Source organism: Hyperolius riggenbachi, chromosome 5, assembly GCF_040937935.1.
Source record: "Hyperolius riggenbachi isolate aHypRig1 chromosome 5, aHypRig1.pri, whole genome shotgun sequence".
NCBI classification, from domain to species: Eukaryota; Metazoa; Chordata; class Amphibia; order Anura; family Hyperoliidae; genus Hyperolius; species Hyperolius riggenbachi.
This window is the reverse complement of record NC_090650.1, coordinates 387,932,642-387,953,727: the sequence shown is the minus strand read 5'-3', so window position 1 is coordinate 387,953,727 and position 21,086 is coordinate 387,932,642. Positions and strand designations below refer to the sequence as shown.

The 21,086-nt window shown below is 45.5% G+C and overlaps 1 protein-coding gene across 3 annotated transcripts in view; it reads left to right on the top strand.

The window, feature by feature from the left end:
- The first annotated feature begins 475 nt into the window (after nt 1-475).
- STK3 (serine/threonine kinase 3) overlaps nt 476-21,086 on the top strand; it is a 308,764-nt gene continuing 288,153 nt past the window's right edge. For all 3 annotated transcript variants that reach the window (XR_011020954.1, XM_068237715.1, XM_068237716.1), the window contains exon 1: nt 476-615. Coding sequence is in view for 2 of the 3 variants with exons in the window: in XM_068237715.1 (XP_068093816.1) it covers nt 593-615 (23 nt within the window). In the remaining variant the exon portion in view is untranslated. The remainder of the gene's footprint in view (nt 616-21,086) is intronic.

Genomic DNA, 21,086 nt, shown 5'->3' with positions numbered 1-21,086 from the left:
GCTTTTTGATCCTTTGTAGCTCCTTACACACTCCTAGGAGTTCTGGTTCACCATGAGCTTGCAGGGTAGTCTGTACCTTTAATTGAAAGCCAATGAGAAGAGTTCTAAACAGCTGCAGCAAACGTGGAGCTCTATAGTAACTTTTATGCTGCACCAACACCTACATGAGATGAGGAAACATAACGGTCTGCATTATGCATGTATTAGCATTGCCAATGTTTCTGTAGAGGCGGAGCTTGGTGCTACTACCACGCCCCTTTCCCCAGCATCTTCCGTCGTGTTCTCTCTACTAGGCGCTGCTGCCTGGTTGGGAGGGAGTGGACCTCTAATGTAGTGCTCATAACAGTGCAGAAAACATGCTAGGGAGATGTCATCGGACGGACATGAGATTAGACCAATAGGAGGAGGGGCTGGTGCGGTTTGCGGCCAATCGCTGCTGGAAGCGGTGTGAGGGGCGGTGATAGTTGTGGCAGCTGGTTAGGTTGCAGTGTACAGTGTGAGGAGGAAGATGGCTGCTGTGAGGAGATAGTGCGGCCTGTGGAGGAAGCTTGTCCTGTAGTTTGATTGGCGGGTGTGTGAGGAGACAGCCAGCATGGATCACCCTGCGCCCAAGAGGTGAGCGGGCGGCAGTGCGCTGTGTCCTGGGGCGGAGGGGTCTGTCCGGAGTCAGCTCTGGGAGGAGAGGCCTTGTCCGCCTGACCCTTACACACTCTGTCTGGGTACTTGTGCGACATTGCTGCGCTGTGTACACTGACAGCCATTGCTGTGTGTCTGTACTGTATACACTGTCCTCTGTCACTGTGTGCCTGTACTGTATATACTGTCCTCTGTCACTGTGTGCCTGCACTGTATACACTGTCCTCTGTCACTGTGTGCCTGTACTGTATACACTGTCCTCTGTCACTGTATGCCTGTACTGTATACACTGTCCTCTGTCACTGTGTCTGTACTGTATACACTGTCCTCTGTCACCTGTAATCACTGTCCTCTGTCACTGTGTGCCTGTACTGTATACACTGTCCTCTGTCACTGTGTGCCTGTACTGTATACACTGTCCTCTGTCACTGTGCCTGTACTGTATACACTGTCCTCTGTCACTCTGTGCCTGTACTGTATACACTGTCCTTTGTCACTGTGTCTGTACTGTATACACTGTCCTCTGTCACTGTGTGCCTGCACTGTATACACTGTCCTCTGTCACTGTCTGCACTGTCCTCTGTCCCTGTGTGCCTGCACTGTATACACTGTCCTCTGTCACTGTGTCTGTACTGTATACACTGTCCTCTGTCACTGTGTGCCTGTACTGTATACACTGTCCTCTGTCACTGTGTGCCTGTACTGTATACACTGTCCTCTGTCACTGTGTGTCTGTACTGTATACACTGTCCTCTGTCACTGTGTACTGTATACACTGTCCTCTGTCACTGTGTGTCTATACTGTATACACTGTCCTCTGTCACCGTGTGTGTACTGTATACACTGTCCTCTGTCACTGTGTACTGTATACACTGTCCTCTGTCACTGTGTACTGTATACACTGTCCCCAGTCACTGTGTGTCTATACTGTATACACTGTCCTCTGTCACCGTGTCTGTACTGTATACACTGTCCTCTGTCACTGTGTACTGTATACACTGTCCTCTGTCACTGTGTACTGTATACACTGTCCCCAGTCACTGTGTGTCTATACTGTATACACTGTCCTCTGTCACCGTGTCTGTACTGTATACACTGTCCTCTGTCACTGTGTGTCTGTACTGTATACACTGTCCTCTGTCACTGTGTGCCTGTAGTGTATACACTGTCCTCTGTCACTGTGCCTGTACTGTATACACTGACCTCTGTCACTGTGTGCCTGCACTGTATACTCTGTCCTCTGTCACTGTGTGCCTGCACTGTATGCACTGTCCTCTGTCACTGTGTGCCTGCACTGTATACACTGTCCTCTGTCACTGTGTGCCTGCACTGTCCTCTGTCCCTGTGTGCCTGCACTGTATACACTGTCCTCTGTCACTGTGTGCCTGTACTGTATACACTGTCCTCTGTCACTGTGTCTGTACTGTATACACTGTCCTCTGTCACTCTGTGCCTGTACTGTGTACACTGTCCTCTGTCACTGTGTGTCTGTACTGCGTATACTGTCCTCTTGTCACTGTGTGCCTGTACTGTATACACTGTCCTCTGTCACTGTGTGTCTGTACTGTATACACTGTCCTCTGTCACTGTGTGTCTATACTGTATACACTGTCCTCTGTCACTGTGCCTGTTTTGTATACACTGTCCTCTGTCACTGTGTGCCTGCACTGTATACACTGTCCTCTGTCACTATGTGTCTGTACTGTATACACTGTCCTCTGTCACTGTGCCTGTACTGTATACACTGTCCTCTGTCACTGTGCCTGTACTGTATACACTGACCTCTGTCACTGTGTGCCTGCACTGTATACACTGTCCTCTGTCACTGTGTGCCTGCACTGTATACACTGTCCTCTGTCACTGTGTGCCTGCACTGTATACACTGACCTCTGTCACTGTGTGCCTGCACTGTATACACTGTCCTCTGTCACTGTGTGCCTGCACTGTATACACTGTCCTCTGTCACTGTGTGCCTGCACTGTATGCACTGTCCTCTGTCACTGTGTGCCTGCACTGTCTGCACTGTCCTCTCTCCCTGTGTGCCTGCACTGTATGCACTGTCCTCTGTCCCTGTGTGCCTGCACTGTATACACTGTCCTCTGTCCCTGTGTGCCTGCACTGTATGCACTGTCCTCTGTCCCTGTGTGCCTGCACTGTATGCACTGTCCTCTGTCACTGTGCCTGTACTGTATACACTGTCCTCTGTCACTGTGCCTGTACTGTATACACTGACCTCTGTCACTGTGTGTCTGTACTGTATACACTGTCCTCTGTCACTGTGTGTCTGTACTGTATACACTGTCCTCTGTCACTGTGTGCCTGCACTGTATACACTGTCCTCTGTCACTGTGTGCCTTCACTGTATGCACTGTCCTCTGTCACTGTGTGCCTGCACTGTATACACTGTCTTCTGTCACTGTGTCTGCACTGTATGCACTGTCCTCTATCACTGTGTGTCTGTACTGTGTATACTGTCCTCTATCACTGTGTGTCTGTACTGTATACACTGTCCTCTGTCACTGTGTCTGCACTGTATGCACTGTCCTCTATCACTGTGTGCCTGCACTGTATACACTGTCCTCTGTCCCTGTGTGCCTGCACTGTATACACTGTCCTCTGTCCCTGTGTGCCTGCACTGTATGCACTGTCCTCTGTCCCTGTGTGCCTGCACTGTATGCACTGTCCTCTGTCCCTGTGTGCCTGCACTGTATGCACTGTCCTCTGTCCCTGTGTGCCTGCACTGTATGCACTGTCCTCTGTCCCTGTGTGCCTGCACTGTATGCACTGTCCTCTGTCCCTGTGGGCCTGCACTGTATGCACTGTCCTCTGTCCCTGTGTGCCTGCACTGTATGCACTGTCCTCTGTCACTGTGTGCCTGCTGTAGAAAGTGAGCGGAGCTCCACGTATACTGTGTGCCTGCGCTGTTTCCACTGTGTGCCTGCGCTCACTGTGTGCCTGCGCTGTTTCCACTGTCCTCTGTCACTGTGTGCCTGCGCTGTATCCACTGTCCTCTGTCACTGTGTGCCTGCGCTGTATCCACTGTCCTCTGTCACTGTGTGCCTGCGCTGTATCCACTGTCCTCTGTCACTGTGTGCCTGCGCTGTATCCACTGTCCTCTGTCACTGTGTGCCTGCGCTGTGTACACTGTCCTCTGTCACTGTGTGCCTGCGCTGTGTACACTGTCCTCTGTGTGCCTTTACTGTATGCACTGTCCTCTATTGCTGCGTGCCTGTACTGTATACACTGTCATCTGTCACTGTCCTTTGTGCCTGTGTGTCTATACTGTATACACTGTCCTCTGTCACTGTGTGCCTGTACTTTATATACACTGTGCTCTGTCACTGTGCATGTGCTTTATACACTGACCTCTGTAACGGTGTGTCTGTACTGTATACACTGTCCTCTTTCACTGTGTGCCTGTGCTGTACACTGACATCTATCACTTTGTGCCTGAACTGTACACACTGACATCTATCTCTGTGCATGTGTACTGTATACTCTGACATACTATCGCTGTGTGCCTGTACTATATACACTGACCACTATTACTACGCATATGTACTGAATACACTGACATCTATCACTCTGTGCCTGTACTGCACTTTACATCTATTACTGTACTATAAAAACTGATACTGCATATATCACCGTGTGCCTGAACTTTATATGAGCACATCTATTACTTTGCACCTGTACTGTATGTAATGACATCTGTTACTAGGTGCTTATACTGTACATACATTTCTCTTTCACCCAGCCTGTACTGTACATGCTGACATCTGCCACTGTACTTGATGGTTTCCACAATTCAGTAGCAATGACTGCAGCAATGTATTATTGCATTGCCGGTAGCCAACAGCACAAATGGTTTTAACGTGTTGTAGCAAGTCCAGCGCTTGGATCCTTTGTGTAATCAGTCATCCTGTTTGAGACATGAAATACCCCATGATTTAGTTACAGCTGATGGAATTCACAAGCTTTAACTAAGCATTTGCTTAGCTCAGTATGTTACTGCATTGTGTGATTCATTTAAATGTTTTTATATGTTGCAGTGTGTGAATCTCTTTACATTGTAATAAACTGCGGTACACAAATAGTGCTTTAACTTATATCATAGGAAGTTTATGTATAAGGGCTCATTTCCACTATCGCGAATTCGCATGCGTTTTTCGCATGCAAATTCGCATAGCAATACAAGTGAATGGGACTGTTTCCACTTGTCAGGATTCCTTTGCGTTTTTCTGTGCAGAAAAAATTCGCATGGCAGAGCCATCAGAATTTGCATGCCGCATACCGCTATGCGAATCGCATACAATGTATTTAATAGGAAATTTGCATGAGGTTTGGGTATGCGAATTCGCATAGAAGCAATGGAAAAGCACACCAGCACTGCTATGGTTAAATTCGCATGCATCATCATCCATGCGAATTAGCGTGCGAAATTCGTGAATTTCGCATCCGCATGCGAATTTTTTCTGCGGCGATTCGCACCGCACAAGTGGAAATGCAGCCTAAAACATAAATAGCAGGGATACACAATTCCACATAGCTTGGGTTTAGTGGAGTAAATAATACTAAGTACTGTAAAGAAATTTGTCAGTAAAATATGCTGTAGGTGTCTTTGCTTGATGATATTGTGAGGTCAGGAAGGGTTCACATTAGTATTGGGCAGTGAAGGGGTGAGGGTAAGGTTAGGGTTAAGCTAGCACTGACTAGAAAGTTTTTAAATGGCAGAACAGCAAACAACTGCAGATTTAGACAATGTAGACCAATGTGTGTTTAAAGAGAAACCATGACCAAGAATTGAACTTCATCCCAATCAGTAGCTGATACCCCCTTTTACTTGAAAAATCTATTCCTTTTCACAAACGGATCATCAGGTGGCTCTGTATGGCTGATGTTGTGGTGAAACCCCTTCCACAAGAAACTCTGAAGACCGTGGTACTCCTGGCAGTTTCCTGTCTGTGAACCTTGTTGCATTGTGGGAAATAGCTATTTACAGCTGTTTCCAACTCCAAAAAAAGCAAGCAGCAGCTACATCTCCTGCCAGCAGTGAAAATGTCACCATGTGATAAATGTCAAGATGTAAATCGGGGAGAGGAAATATTTTACAATGGCCAAACACTGACTAAATAATTTATACATAATTGTAAAAATAGAGCACTTTTATTGCATTATTTTCACTGGAGTTCCTTTTTAAACCAGGTTAGGCCTTGGAACCCACTAGCAGCACTTTCCTAAACACCAGTGATTTGAAAAGCTCTTGCTAATGTAATTATTAATATTATTTATTTATAAAGCACCAACATATTCCGTGGCGCTGTACAATGTAGGAAAACAAACAAGGGATACATAATAATACAGACAATAATATACATCAAATATGAACACTGATACAAGATACAGCACTGCTGATTACAATTTGATTTAACATGATGACTAAAATATGTCTAACAGAGTGCAAGCAATTAAATTAATAACATTCCATGACACAAAAGGGTGAGAGCCCTGCCCTTGAGAGCTTACAATCTAAAGGAATGGGGTGAAAACAAGAGGTGGGGAAGTATACAGTATATGTACAGGCAGTGCGTAATTAGGTTATTTAGTGGGTGCATGGCCTAAGCTAGAGAATATGCTTGTTGGAAAAGGTGGGTTATAAGGGAGCGTTTACAGATTTCAAAGGTGGGAGAGTGGCGGATGTGTTGTGGAAGGGCATTCCAGAGGAGGGGTGAGGCACGTGAGAAGTCTTGTACACGTGAATGTGAGGAGGTAATTGTAGAAGAGGATAGAGGAAGCTCGTAATCTTATGCAGGGCTGTTTAGTCTGTACAAAAATAATCTGATTTCAACTCCTGAGTTTCTGAAACCTTCAACTCCTGGCACCCAAAATTACTCTGACTCCACAGCCCTTGCAGAGCTATAGAGTGGGTCCAAAAATCATCCAACTCCATCTCTGACTCCTCAGTTTATGAAACCACCGACTCCAGGTACCCAAAAATTGCTTCAACTCCACAGCTCTGGCTATGTGTGTGATCCCACTTGATGGATGCGATTTGTACAAACTCCCTAACATTACATTAGCAAGAGCTTCACAAATCACAAGCTCTTAGAAAAAGGCTGCTGGCGGCTTCCAGGCCTTAAAGGACTTACGAGGCCAAAACAACAAAAAAGTAAAGTACCTGCATGATGTTCAAATGCACGGAGGACGCCATCTGCGCCCTCCGTGCAGTTCCGCCGGGTCCCCTTAGTTAAATCGCCCTCCGTGCCACTCGCGACCCCCCAGGCCGGGTTGGGCTCTCCAGCCACTCCTAATATGGCCGCCGGAGCTGGCCGCGGCTGCGCAGTCCGCATTGCCCCGAGTGTGACTGCGCAGCTCTAGGGCCTCCCGCCCCCGATCCGCGCTACAGTGCGTGGTTTGGCGGGGTTGGCCCTAGAGCTGTGCAGCCGCACTCGCGGCAATGCGTACTGCGCAGCCGCGGCCAGCTCCGGCGGCCATATTAGGAGTGGCTGGAGAGCTCGACCCGGCCTGGGGGGTCGCGAGCGGCACGGAGGGCGATTTAACTAAGGGGGACCCGGCGGAACTGCATGGAGGGCGCGGATGGCGTCCTCCGTGCATTTGAACATCATGCAGGTACTTTACTTTTGTTGTTTTGGCCTCGTAAGTCCTTTAATTGACCAGTTACTTGCAAGAGTGCATATGCCGTACTTTTCACCACCATCCAGGTTGCCATAGAGATCAACACTCAGTTGATGCTTGTTGCCACCAAATTACTGCGCTTTCTTCTAACCCTGTAAAATATTTCAAATACGCACATAGTGCCCAGTATTGCCTGTAACAAGCTACAATCGGCACCCCGTGCTGCACTTCTGGAGGGTAGTGCCACCACCAGATGAGGGAAAAGAACTTGGCTCCCCCTCTGTGGGTACACCCACCAGAAGCGCATGTTGTATGATTGCATATCACAACATAGCTGGTCTGCCAAAGGTCAGCCAAAGGACAGCCTCCGTGTGTAAAAGCAGGATGCAAGTCTAATAAGCCAATATGCGCAGGATCACAGGTAAACATACACGCTCCAGTCGCGGACAAAATAGAGCAGCACGTTACCACCCTGTCTACCCTGCTTCCTTGTGTGACGTCAGCGCGCACCTCTGACTCCGCCCTACGCGTTTCGTCGCAATACGTGACTCATTCAGGGGCAGTAATTTGTTTGCAATAAGGAACAGAGGTGAAGTGACCTTTTTCGTTGCTGCGATCCCCTGACAGTGACTTATCCTATTGGAGCGTAGTATAATTTTATTTGCAGTTGATGCTTGTGTAAAAATAAAAATAAAATAAAAATCTGTCTAAACTTTTGATAATGAAATTGACTTAAAGGAACCTTAACCAAAGTAAATGGGCTTCACTTACCTGGAGCTTCTACCAGCCCCCTGCAGACTTCCTGTGCCCGCGTAGTCACTCACGGATCCTCCAGTCTCCCGCCCTAGTTTTGTTTTCGCCACTGCCCATGCATGGCCCTTGCAGCGCGCATCCTTGATTGCACTCCCATCGTCGTGGCCGTCCGGCACTTGCGCAGTACGAGTACATACACGTACTTACATACTGCACATGTGCGGGGCGGCTATGGAAGCACGATCGAGGATGCGCACGGCAAGGGCTCTGCTTGGACAGTGGCGAAAATGAAACTAGCTTGTGGCGGGAGTCCGGAGGATCCATGAGTGACTATGTGGCAGAGGAAGGCTGCAGGGGGCAGGTAAAAGCCCCAGGTAAGTAAAACTCATTTTTCCTACTTCGGTTAAGGTTTCCTTTGAGGCCCCATATACACATCAATTTTCTCATTTCATTCCTTGCAGATTTGATCACACTGATTTGAATTGGATTGGGATTGATTCTTCTAAATGTTCGATTAGATTGATGCTGACCAAAAATTTACTAAAAGTATAGATTGGACAGGATAATAAATCCAGGTCAATTGGGGTGGAGCAGGAGTTGTGGACCATGGGTCATAGCTTTGCATTGTACAGTGCTGCGGTTTGATTGATTTTCAACAGACACCCTGCTGGAATCTAGTTAAAAAATTGATGTGCTGTGTGTGTGGTAGGACCGCAGTAACTGTGTTGAATGAAATTGCCGATATCAGGTTTTCAAGCCTCCAAAGTATCATTGCTCCGTGTGCTTTCTAGACTAGCTGATTGGGTGGGATGGGGTATGGGAAGTCAGTATATCAGCATGGTGCACCAAAATATCAGCATTAACCTGGAGACCAGGCCACTTTGCTTAAACAAATCCTTTCTTTGGTTTGTGCACCAACTCCTCTCTCTTCAAGCTTCATGATTGGTCAATGGGGCTGATGAGCCAATACAGTACCGTCATGGTTTGCTCTATTGCCGAGTGATCACCTTGGAATTATTGGCAGCTTTTAGTAGGTAGATGCATGGTAGCATTAACAAGACTGGGCTTTTTCTTTTTTATCCCAAGCTAAAGGCAAAGTCACAAGATGACTTTTAGGAGAAAAAGGATGTCTGTGTCTCAGGCAATTTTAAAGATTGCTAGCAGAATAATGAAAGTCTAGTACATCATCAGATCTGCTGGCGTGATATCATAGGGAGACTGTATACCAGGGCTGTGGAGTCGGAGTCGTGGAGTTGGAGTCGTGGAGTCGGGCAATTTTGGGTGCCTGGAGTCGGGAAAAAATGCACCGACTCCGACTCCTAATGAATTTGTAACTGTAATTAAAATAGAAAATATGATAAAATGTTCTATTTCTCAGATAATAGTCATAAAAAAGAATGTATATATACAGTAATAGCTGTGCTTAGTCCACAAAAATGAAATAAACCAATCAAAATTAGTTACTTGTGCTGCTTCAATAAAGCAGTCCCCGTATTTTTAAGGTCAAATATACACATTTGATTGTGACTGTATATATGATGTGTACACAGGAATCTCTTATATATACTAAATAACATCTATGCTGTAAGAATAAAGCCTAATGTGTAGCTGTGTCACTAATAGAGATGGTCAATGCGATGGAAATAATTCTGCACTGATGCTGATTTATGCAAATGTATGCACTCCCTTTGCTGATGAAATCAAATAATTTGATATGTTGTTAAAATTTGGTTTGGTGACTACAAATTAAAGGGTACCTGAGACGGATGAAAAGTAAAGTGTTATACATACCTGGGGCTTCCTCCAGCCCCCTTCAGGCTAATCAGTCCCTCGCTGTCCTCCACCACCCGGATCTTCTGCTATGAGTCCTGGTAATTCAGCCAGTCAGCGCTGTCCAGCCGCATGCCGCTCCCACAGCCAGGAACATTCTGCACCTGCGCAATAGTGCCGCACAGGTGTAGTATGCTCCCGGCGGCGGAGTGTGTGCATGCGCACTACGCCCGACTGGCTCAAGTACCTGGACTCATAGCAGAAGATCCAGGTGATGGAGGAGGACAACGAAGGACTGATTAGCCTGAAGTGGGCTGGAGGAAGCCCCAGGTATGTATAAAACTTTAATTTCATCTGTCTCAGGTTTACTTTGTTACACAGTAGTACTATACTCTACATATGCACTCTCCACAGAGCTGCAGGGAATCCACTGAGAATGCTGTGCACATTGAACACAGAGGTGTTGTCTGTCACCCATAAACCTTGTTCAGATTGTGCATGAAGAATGTGTAATAGAGGAAGAATCTCCTCATTCCCCTGCAGAGTACCTGCACATCATTCTTACATGTACCCACACTTACATTGCCTAGGGCCTGATATATGTTCTTTGTTCCGGTTTGTACCTTTTACAAGTACTCTTACCAAGGACTAGTTTTAGTCTAAAGGGAATAAATATAGTAGTCTACATATCCTTCTCACTTCAGTTGTCTTGTAAAATTCCTAAGCGTTGGCAGTTAAGAGACGAATTTCATGTTACATACTTTTAATCAACAAAATTGTAATATGCAAATTAGAGGAGTCGGAGTCGAGGAGTTGGAGTCGGTGGAATCCTAAACTGAGGAGTCGGAGTCGGTGGATTTTTGGACCGACTCCACAGCCCTGCTGTATACGAGAGAAGAAGAATGCTGCAATGCTGAATACTTGCTTCATTACTGCCAAGTGTAAATTACGCACCACAGAATATGTTGGTGCTTTATAAACCAATAATAATAATTTCGATGTCACATTCTAGAATAGCATTTTAAGGTATAGTATGTGTGCCTGATGCTATAAACAACATTTTTACTTAAAATAATCAGATTTTTCTTGACTTTTTTTTTTTTTCCTTGATTGTGATTGGGTATTTGAGGTGATAGCTGACAAATTGATATTTCTCTTTGATATTATTATTTATATAGCACCAACATCTTTCGGAGCGCTGTACAGAGTTTTATATAGTCTTGTCACTTAAAGGGGTTCTGGGGGGAGGGGGGGGGGTGTTGAAAATAAAAACAGACACTTACCTGGGGCTTCTCTCAGCCCCCTGTAGCAGTAATGTCCCACGCTGTCCTCTTCCGATCCGCCGTTCTCCGCCGCTGGCCCCAGTCTAGCGCAGCATGCCATCCAACTGCGGCTGCGCGACCGTGGCCGCGCCCCTGCTCGCTCCCGCGTGCGTCATCGGAAGCTTACTGCGCAGTACAAGAAAACTTTAAATGCGCCTGCGCAGTAAGCTTCCGATGACGTGAGCGCACATTATTTGTCTTGTCAGACGAATAATTGCCAGGTGCCGGCGGCGGGGAACGACGGATCTGAGGACGGCGTGGGACATTACTTCTACAGGGAGCTGATAAAAGCCCCAGGTAAGTGTTTTTGTTTTCAACCCCCCCACAGAACCCCTTTTGTTGCCCATACATCAGACAATGTACGGGCAGATTGACCAAGAGACAGCTCTCTCTCTGATCGAATCTGATCAGAGAGAGATCTGTTGCCTGCCCGTACACCACAGGGCAATTGCTGATCAATTTTAGCATGAAATCTCACAGCAATCAGTCTTGTGATGTTACGTCCACCACCCCTGGTGCTTCCCCCCCCCCCCAATGTAAAATGTGCCCTGTGCAGTATACTTTACCTGTCTGTGTCTGCCGCTGGCTCCAGGCTCCGTCCATTTCATGTGCCCATGTGGTTACGTGTGTGATTTCACAACGCGGCCTTGGATATGCCGGCAACCACGTGGGTCTCGTGCAAGGCGAGAGATAACCACTATGCCACCGTGCTGCCCTCAGTTTTTTCCTTCTCAATAAAATGCCTTTTAAGCCACCTGTGTGAAAGGACATACTTTTAGATGAATTTTGACAGTTCTTTTTCATCTTCTTTTTGTTACTTTTTTTAAAAAAAAATTCTAAATAAAAATTTTATTTCAACAATTATTGCGACTTTACAAGGTTTTAATGAGAAAATGAAATTTGTTGAATAGTTTTAGAAGTAACAAAATACCAAAAGTTACTTTGGAAGATGCATAGCTCCCAATTGTTTCTCTTTTGGAAGGCAGTCCCTCTTTGATAACCCAGTCCCTCTGTCCCTCTTTCTTCTTCATTTGTCCCTCTTTGAAGATTGATGTACAAATCTATGTAAATGAATTTATTTTTCTACAGAAAAAATGTTTAGTTGAATCTAAACCTTATTCCCATCCTTTACATTGATATTTATTTTCAAATGTCAATATGAAGAAAAATGAACAAGGATAGAAAGGACCAGTGTGGTTTGAACTATAATAAAGGGCTGTGGAGTCGGAGTCGGGGCAATTTTGGGCACCCGGAGTCGGAGTCGTTGATTTCATAAACTGGGGAGTCGGATGATTTTTGTACAAAATCCACAGCCCTGTTAAGTATTAGGCTAAGGAGTCGGAGCCATTTTGGGTACCCGGAGTCGGAGTCGGAGTTGGAGTCGTGGTTTCATACACTGATGAGTCAGAGTTAGAGTCGGAAGATTTTTGTCCCGACTCCACAGCCCTGCTATAATACATATTTTTTCTTATGAAATCTTTATAGTGTGCGTGAATAGGGGTGTTCCATGGGCGTGATTATGGGTGTGGTGGGTGTGTGGCTTATGTGTCTCTCTTTCTTATTTTAAAAAGTTAGGAGGTATGAAAATGTCAGGTGAACAAATGCACACAATAGATCAGTTAGGTTATTACAAGTGTTTTAAAAGGAACCCAATTGAAAGATGCATGGAAGCTGCCATATTTATTTCCTTTTAAACAATGCACATTGCCTGGCTGTCCTGCTGATTGAGTTCCTGCAATACTTTTAGCCATAGACCCTAAGGGCCCGTTCTCACTTGAGCGGGAATCGCGCGATTCCCGCTCAAGGCAAACCGCTAGCGTTTTAAAAAAATCGCTACAGCATGTAATACATAGCAGTGTTCTCATTGCCACGTTTGCGGTTAGCGTTAACCGCAAACGTGTTACGTGCGATTTGCCGGCGATTCGCGATTAGCATGCATAGCACGCTAATCGCGATCGCTCCAAAACCGCCGCAGTTTCCAGGGATTTTCCCACGTTAATCTGAAGTTTTGCGATTTTAGGTGTGAACAGGCCCTAAACAAGCATATGCATCTCAGGTGTTTCTGTAAAACATCTGACAAGATTGACTGCATGCTTGTTTCAGATGTGTGATTCAGACACCACTGACCAGAAAGATCAGCAGGACTGCCAGGCAACTGGTTTTGTTTAAAAGGAAATAAATATGGTAGCCCCCATATGTCTCTCACCTCAGGTTCTTTTTAAAGGTCTAAACTTTTCATCATGTACATGTCTTTTGCAGTGTTTTCAGTATAAATCAGCATCGGAGACCCCTTGTGCCACGACTTCTGGTGTTTAGCCCCACCCCCTTGCAGTTGAGTGTCATGGTGTTCTCTGTATTGGAGAGAGCGAGTGCCTCTAAAGGGCCACAGCACTCGGCTGCAAGGGGGCGGGACCATGTGGGAGGCCCTGAGGATGAGTTATACTGAAAGTACCGCAGAAGTCAGTACAGCTTTTTACATTAACACCATTAGTAATTTTGACTTTATAGTCTCTACTAGCAGACCTAAGCCCGTTTTAAAAAAACGGGCTCTAGGCCACCTTCACAACCCCCCTCCCGCCCGCCATATGTTAGCGCATGCCCCCACTTGCACATGCCCACCCTCTGGCCCCATCCTCCTCCTGTCCCAACAGCTGCTCGTGCTACACATGCGCAGTAGTGCAAAAGCACGGACACAGGGACAGGAGGGGATGCAGGGACACAGGGTTTTTTTTTTTGTTTCACTAGTTTTTTATTGAAAAGTTTTACAATAACAAGGAAAAAGTTATATATCAGAACAATACTTACAGAGAGGTATAAACGGAACATCATCAGACAGAAAATGCATATAATGCTTGAGGGTGAGCACTTGTGGAATAGAGAGCAAATCATCCATATACAACAGAACATTTTACCATAGTATCTAACATTGTTAAACATTTAAGAAGGACAGTAAGAGGGCTTATAGAGTATCTGTTTTCACTTTCGTCAGGGATTTTCTAAATCATGATGAAAGTGTGGACACTATGAATTGTACAGAAAGAAACTCAGTGCAGCGACAGAAAGGGAGTCTACCATCCTACAAAAGCCGCATACGGCCGGGTGGGGACTACCCTTGTCAACAGGGAAGTACTCATTAGATTAAGTACCTGCCCTCCAGCGAGGCCAGGTCTGCTTATGAATTATCGTAAGCCTAAATTGCTTTAGGCTGAGTACTGGATGCGATGGGAAGTCACTGAGATAAGATATAGGATATAGGAAGCGCTGATCCTTCCTCATGAGCAGATTAGGGATAGATTTCCTACTATGTATGTAAATCGCTACTATCTCTGTATCAGGTGTAAACAGGATAAGAAGAGAGAGAAGTCAGATTTAGAAAGAGGAAGAATAGATAAGTAAGGCAAAAGAGGGAAGAGTTGGGGAGGTGGGCAAGAGAGCCCAGAAACAGTAGGGTCCAGAGACGAGGGTTGTATGAGTACTGGCTTCGCGTAGGATGTATTTTTGTGCGTGCGTGAAGAATCGCCTGGAGAGAGAGGTTATTGATTACGTATCAATGTAACTTGTTCAGGACTTAATAAGTAGTTGATAAGGGGATCCCAGGTTTTGTGGAATTTCTGCATGTTGTCATTCATACGTGCTCTCAATTTTTCAAAGAACAGAATGTTACCCAGTCGGTGCTTGATAGCTTCAAAGCTCAGAGACCGAGTATTCCACGCTGCTGCTATTTTAATTTTAGTTACAGTAAAGATATAATTGAGAAGAGCGTTTTGCGGGGCAGTTAGGTGCGGATAAGGACAGCCCAGTAAGACATGGAGTGGTTTACGTGGGACCGGGGCATTAATCAAGGATGATGCCCAGGTGCACACTCTGATCCATAGCCTGCGTACTTTTTTTACAGGTCCACCAAATATGGGCAAAGGAACCCGCCGTGTCGCATCCCCTGAAACAACCACCCGAGCACCTCGTGTTGTATTTGGCTACTCTCTGAGGGACTAAATACCATCTAAGTAAAACTTTATAATTTACCTCCACCAAGTCTGCATTTATTGATATCTTAGGGATGTTGTCCCAAATGTCGCACGTTTCGGTATAGTCAATCTGAAGGCCTAAGTCCTCTTCCCATTTAATTATATAGGAGGGTTTGCTTTGTGAGTGGGGGACACAGGGGTTTTATAGCATAGGATAAGTAAAGCATAAATGTAAGGCTTGCGCAAGTGATGAGGACAGTTATTGCTTGACTATGGGCATAACACTTTACAGGAAGTTTTGAATTGCAACAGATAAAACAGAAGTGTTACATATGGTACCACAGTCAACTTTAAAGAGAACCCGAGGTGTGTTTAAAGAATGTTATCTGCATACAGAGGCTGGATCTGCCTATACAGCCCAGCCTCTGTTGCTATCCCAAACCCTCCTAAGGTCCCCCTGCACTCTGCAATCCCTCATAAATCACAGCCGTGCTGTGAGGCTGTGTTTACATCTGTAGTGTCAGTCTCGGCTGCTCCTCCGCCTCCTGCATAGCTCCGGTCCCTGCCCCCATCCTTTCCCTCTAATCAGCAGGGAGGGAAGGGATGCAGGCGGGGACTGGAGTTCTGCAGGAGGCGGGGAGAGCAGCAGACTGACACTATAGAGATAAACACAGCCAGCTCTGACAAGCTGTTTGTCAGCAGCGTGGCTGTGATTTATGAGGGATTGCAGAGTGCAGGGGGACCTTAGGGGGGGTTGGGATAGCAACAGAGGCTGGGCTGTATAGGCAGATCCAGCCTCTGTATGCAGATAACATTCTTCAAACCCACTTCGGGTTCTCTTTAAATGCCTCAAGTGATATAGTGGCCAGGCTTTTTTTTTTTTTTTTTCTTTTCCTAAATTCAGGTTGAGTATCATATGGAGCAATGGCTCACTGTATCTATCTGTTGTTAGGTAGATCTACAATTACAGTGATGTGAAAAACTATTTGCCCCCTTCCTGATTTCTTATTCTTTTGCATGTTTGTCATACTTAAATGTTTCTGCTCATCAAAAACCGTTGACTATTAGTCAAAGATAACATAATTGAACACAAAATGCAGTTTTAAATGATGGTTTTTATTATTTAGTGAGAAAAAAAACTCCAAATCTACATGGCCCTGTGTGAAAAAGTGATTGCCCCTCTTGTTAAAACCTTTCTGAGTTCTCAGGCCTGATTACTGCCACACCTGTTTCAATCAAGAAATCACTTAAATAAGAGCTATCTGACACAGAGAAGTAGACCAAAAGCACCTCAAAAGCTAGACATCATGCCAAGATCCAAAGAAATTCAGGAACAAATGAGAACAAAAGTAATTGAGATCTATCAGTCTGGTAAAGGTTATAAAGCCATTTCTAAAGCTTTGGGACTCCAGCGAACCACAGTGAGAGCCATTATCCACAAATGGCAAAAACATGGAACAGTGATGAACCTTCCCAGGAGTGGCCGGCCGACCAAAATTACCCCACGAACGCAAAGAAAACTCATCCGAGAGGCCACAAAAGACCCCAGGACAACATCTAAAGAACTGCAGGCCTCACTTGCCTCAATTAAGGTCAGTGTTCACGACTCCACCATAAGAAAGAGACTGGGCAAAAACGACCTGCATAGCAGATATCCAAGGCGCAAACCACTTTTAAGCAAAAAGAACATTAAGGCTCGTCTCAATTTTACTAAAAAACATCTCAATGATTGCCAAGACTTTTGGGAAAATACCTTGTGGACCGACGAGACAAAAGTTGAAGTTTTTAGAAGGTGCGTGTCCCGTTACATCTGGCGTAGAAGTAACACAGCATTTCAGCAAAAGAACATCATACCAACAGTAAAATATGGTGGTGGTAGTGTGATGGTCTGGGGTTGTGTTGCTGCTTCAGGACCTGGAAGGCTTGCTGTGATAGATGGAACCATGAATTCTACTGTCTACCAAAAATCCTGAAGGAGAATGTCCGGCCATCTGTTAGTCAACTCAAGCTGAAGCGATCTTGGGTGCTGTAGCAGGACAATGACCCAAAACACACCAGCAAATCCACCTCTGAATGGCTGAAGAAAAACAAAATGAAGACTTTGGAGTGGCCTAGTCAACGTCCTGACCTGAATCCTATTGAGATGTTGTGGCATGACCTTAAAAAGGCGGTTCATGCTAGAAAACCCTCAAATAAAGCTGAATTACAATAATTCTGCAAGGATGAGTGGGCCAAAATTCCTCCAGAGCGCTGTAAAAGACTCGTTGCAAGTTATCGCAAATGCTTGATTGCAGTTATTGCCGCTAAGGGTGGCCCAACCAGTTATTAGGTTCAGGGGGCTTTCTTTTTCACACGGGGCCATGTAGGTTTGGAGTTTTTTTTTTTTTTTCTCACTAAATAATAAAATCCATCATTTAAAACTGCATTTTGTGTTCAATTATGTTATCTTTGACTAATGGTTAACGTTTTTTGTTGAGCAGAAACATTTAAGTGTGACAAACATGCAAAAGAATAAGAAATCAGGAAGGGGGCAGATAGTTTTTCACATCACTGTATACTATTGTAACTAGAGGAAAATATACCTGTTAACCAAATATTAGTACACTTATTTTGTGTATTGCTATGAGCATAGATAAGTTGATAGCACATTTTTCTATTTTTTAATCCATAAGTCTAATATTGTTCCCAGTACAGGAAGAGTTAAGAAACTCCAGTTGTTATCTATGCAAAAAAGCAATTGAGCTCCACGACTTTCAAAGTTGCAGAGAGCTCTGTCTTCTGAAGCTTGTTATCTCAAGTGTTAGTCGTATTTTCTTTTTCTCTCCAGAAGACACGTCAATAGTTCACAAGAATGCTCTGTAAAAACATTTAGAATTTTAGAGTAGTGTGTAAACTGCAAATATTAGAGAATTATGCAATGTTATAAAAAAACAAAAAAAAAAACACTATATAACTGAAAATAAAAATGAGAATATTTTCTTTGCTACTAATCTTCTAGTAATTATAAGTAATACACAACCAATTCATTATATCATATTTTTTTTTGCTTCAGTGCCTCTTTAAATGGGAGGTGTGATTTGCCTTCTTAAACTTCCTGGCGGTAACCCCGTAGTTCGGGGTAAGAAGCGCAGGAGGTTTTCTCAGGCCCTGCTCGGCGGATTTTCGTAATTTTTTTTTTTTTTTATGCTGGACGCAGCTAGCACACCGATCGCCGCCGCCCCGCGCCCGATCGCCGCTATCCTGCGCGGCGCGCGCCCCCCCCCCCCCCCCCAGACCCCGTGCGCTGCCTGGCCAATCAGTGCCAGGCAGCGCCGAGGGGTGGATCGGGACTCCCAATGACGTCACGACGTCGCTGACGTCATCCCGCCCCGTCGCCATGGCGACGGGGGAAGCCCTCCAGGAAATCCCGTTCTTTGAACGGGATGTCCTGATCGCCTATCGCCGGAGGCGATCGAAGCGGGGGGATGCCGCTGAGCAGCGGCTATCATGTAGCGAGCCCTGGGCTCGCTACATGATATAAGAAAAAAAAAAAACCTGCTGCGCTGCCTCCTGGCGGAATGTTTCATACCGCCAGGAGGGTTAAAACACAAGGAAATTTGCAATAATTCAGCTATAAGCGAACATTTGCGGTTACCCACAATGCACCACTACTGAATATGCAAATTATCTCGTTTCGCCCCTGTAAGCAAAGCTAGCATCCAGAACCGCTGGTCTATAGCAAGCTTATAGCTTTAAATTTTACACAGCTACATCAAACCCACATGTAGACAGCCTGTTTCGGACTGTTGGTCCTCATCAGTCCATGGTAGGGATTGATATGGCTGTATGGGGATAGGGCTTGTACCTGTACAACAGAGTAACCAAGCAGCTCGGGTGACCCAAACCACTAGGAATGTATTCCTAAAGAATTATGTAACTGAAGATACTCACAAACCAGTGTTGCCCCAATGCAACCACTGCAAAGCCATGTGGAGAAGGCTTGTCTCCATTCTGGGCACTATCTGCAAAGAGTTTGTATGTTCTCTCCGTGTCTGCGTGGGTTTCCTCCGGGCACTCCGGTTTCCTCCCACATTCCAAAAACATACGGATAAGTTAATTGGCTTCCCCTAAAATTGGCCCTAGACTACAGTACTTACACTACATAATATAGACATATGGCAATGGTAGGGATTAGATTGTGAGCTCCTTTGAGGGACAGTTAGTGACAAGATATATATATATATACACTGTACAGCGCTGCGTAATATGTCGGCGCTATATAAATACTAAATAATAATAATAATAATAATAAAAAAAAAAATAATTCTGGGATGTGAGTCCTAATAATTGAAGCTGATGTGGTCCTTATGAGCTTGTAGCACTAGCCACCAGGAAACTGTATGGGGAGGGAGGGGCCACTAGCCACCAGGGAACTGTATAGGGGAGGGAGTGAGGACCACTAAACACCAGGAAACTATGTATAGGGGAGGAAGGAGGCATTCGACACTAGGAAAATGTATCGAGGAAGGAGGAGGGCATCTAGATACCAGGGAAGGGAACTGTATAAGGAAGGGAGGGGGGCCATTACACACCCGGGAATTATATAAGGGAGGGGCCACTAGACACCAGGGAACTGTATAGGGGAGGGGCCACTAGACGCCATGGAACTGTATAGGAAAGAGGGGGGACATTGAACACCACAGACCTTAAACACACAATGAGGAAGAGGGGCCGCTAGACATTGAGGTTGGCCCGCTAATTGCTCCCAGTGCTCAGTTTTGGCCAACTTTGGTTTTGAGTTTGACACTCCCTTTAAAGCAAACCTGCGAGGAAAGAGCTGTGCACAAGAGACTCCATGCTTAACATTTTTTTTTTTAGATCCTTACCTCCAGTAGAGGGAAGCTAGGCATCTCCAATCCTTCTTGAGCCCACCACTTGTCGCCCGGACCCTCTTTTTCTCTGCTACCGCATGCCAGCCCATGAACAAACTTGACCGTACTGTGCAGATCTATTGACTGGCTATGCCTGTGCAGTAGCACGGAGCCGCTTATACATGAGCACCGGAGGCTGCGTGAGTGACTGAGAGGGCACGGGACGGCTTGAGGGAGCTGGTAGAAGCCCCAGGAAAGTACTGGTAGTCTTCGGTTAATGAATGAGATAGGGACTGTAGGTTCATTCTTAACCTGAATCTGTTCTGAAGTCGGAACAATGTGCTATCTCTGTCCCTTGTACTTCCTCTGTGCCTCCAGTGTCTACCTCTGTGTCACCTCTGCCCTCTGTGCCTGCTTATACAAGTTTAAAAGCCATTATATCTTTGAATTTTTTAATATCATTTTTCTCAAAAACTACAAGTCCAATTTGAAATTTTTTTTTTGGGCTTGTTCCCATGGAAACACTGAATCCATAACGTTCCTATCAGCGGGCCGTTAGTAAGTCGGCCGTTCGTAAGTCGGGGACTACCTGTAAAACTTATTTTTTATTCCTGGCTTAATAATAATAATCCAAACATTTGTATAGCGCTTTTCTCCTGTCGGACTCAAAGCGCTCAAGAGCTGCAGCCACTGGGACGCGCTCAAGAGGCCACCCTGCAGTGTTAGGGAGTCTTGCCTTGAACTCCTTACTTAATAGGTACTTGACCTAGCCAGGATTCGAACCCTGGTCTCCCATGTCAAAGGCAGTGCCCTTACTTAAGTGTCCCTTGAAGGCCTCTTTCACAGTGTGACGTTACGTTTGATGCGACATTGACGTTGCACAACGTGCCCCTAACGCAGCGCATGTAGGTTATAAAATTGGACGTTATTTTCCACTATGTTATGTGTCTCTTGTTGCGCCGTTTTCGTCGCATACCGATGGAATGAAAACGCCGCATGTGTTACATTTAAAAACAAAACTTTACTGAGCATGTGCAACACCCATAACGCAGCAAATGTATTTCTAAACGCACAGCATGCAGCATTTTCTAAATATTGCTACACGTTACACACAACGCAACGCGTGCACTGTGAATGTTGCACAGACTTGGGGC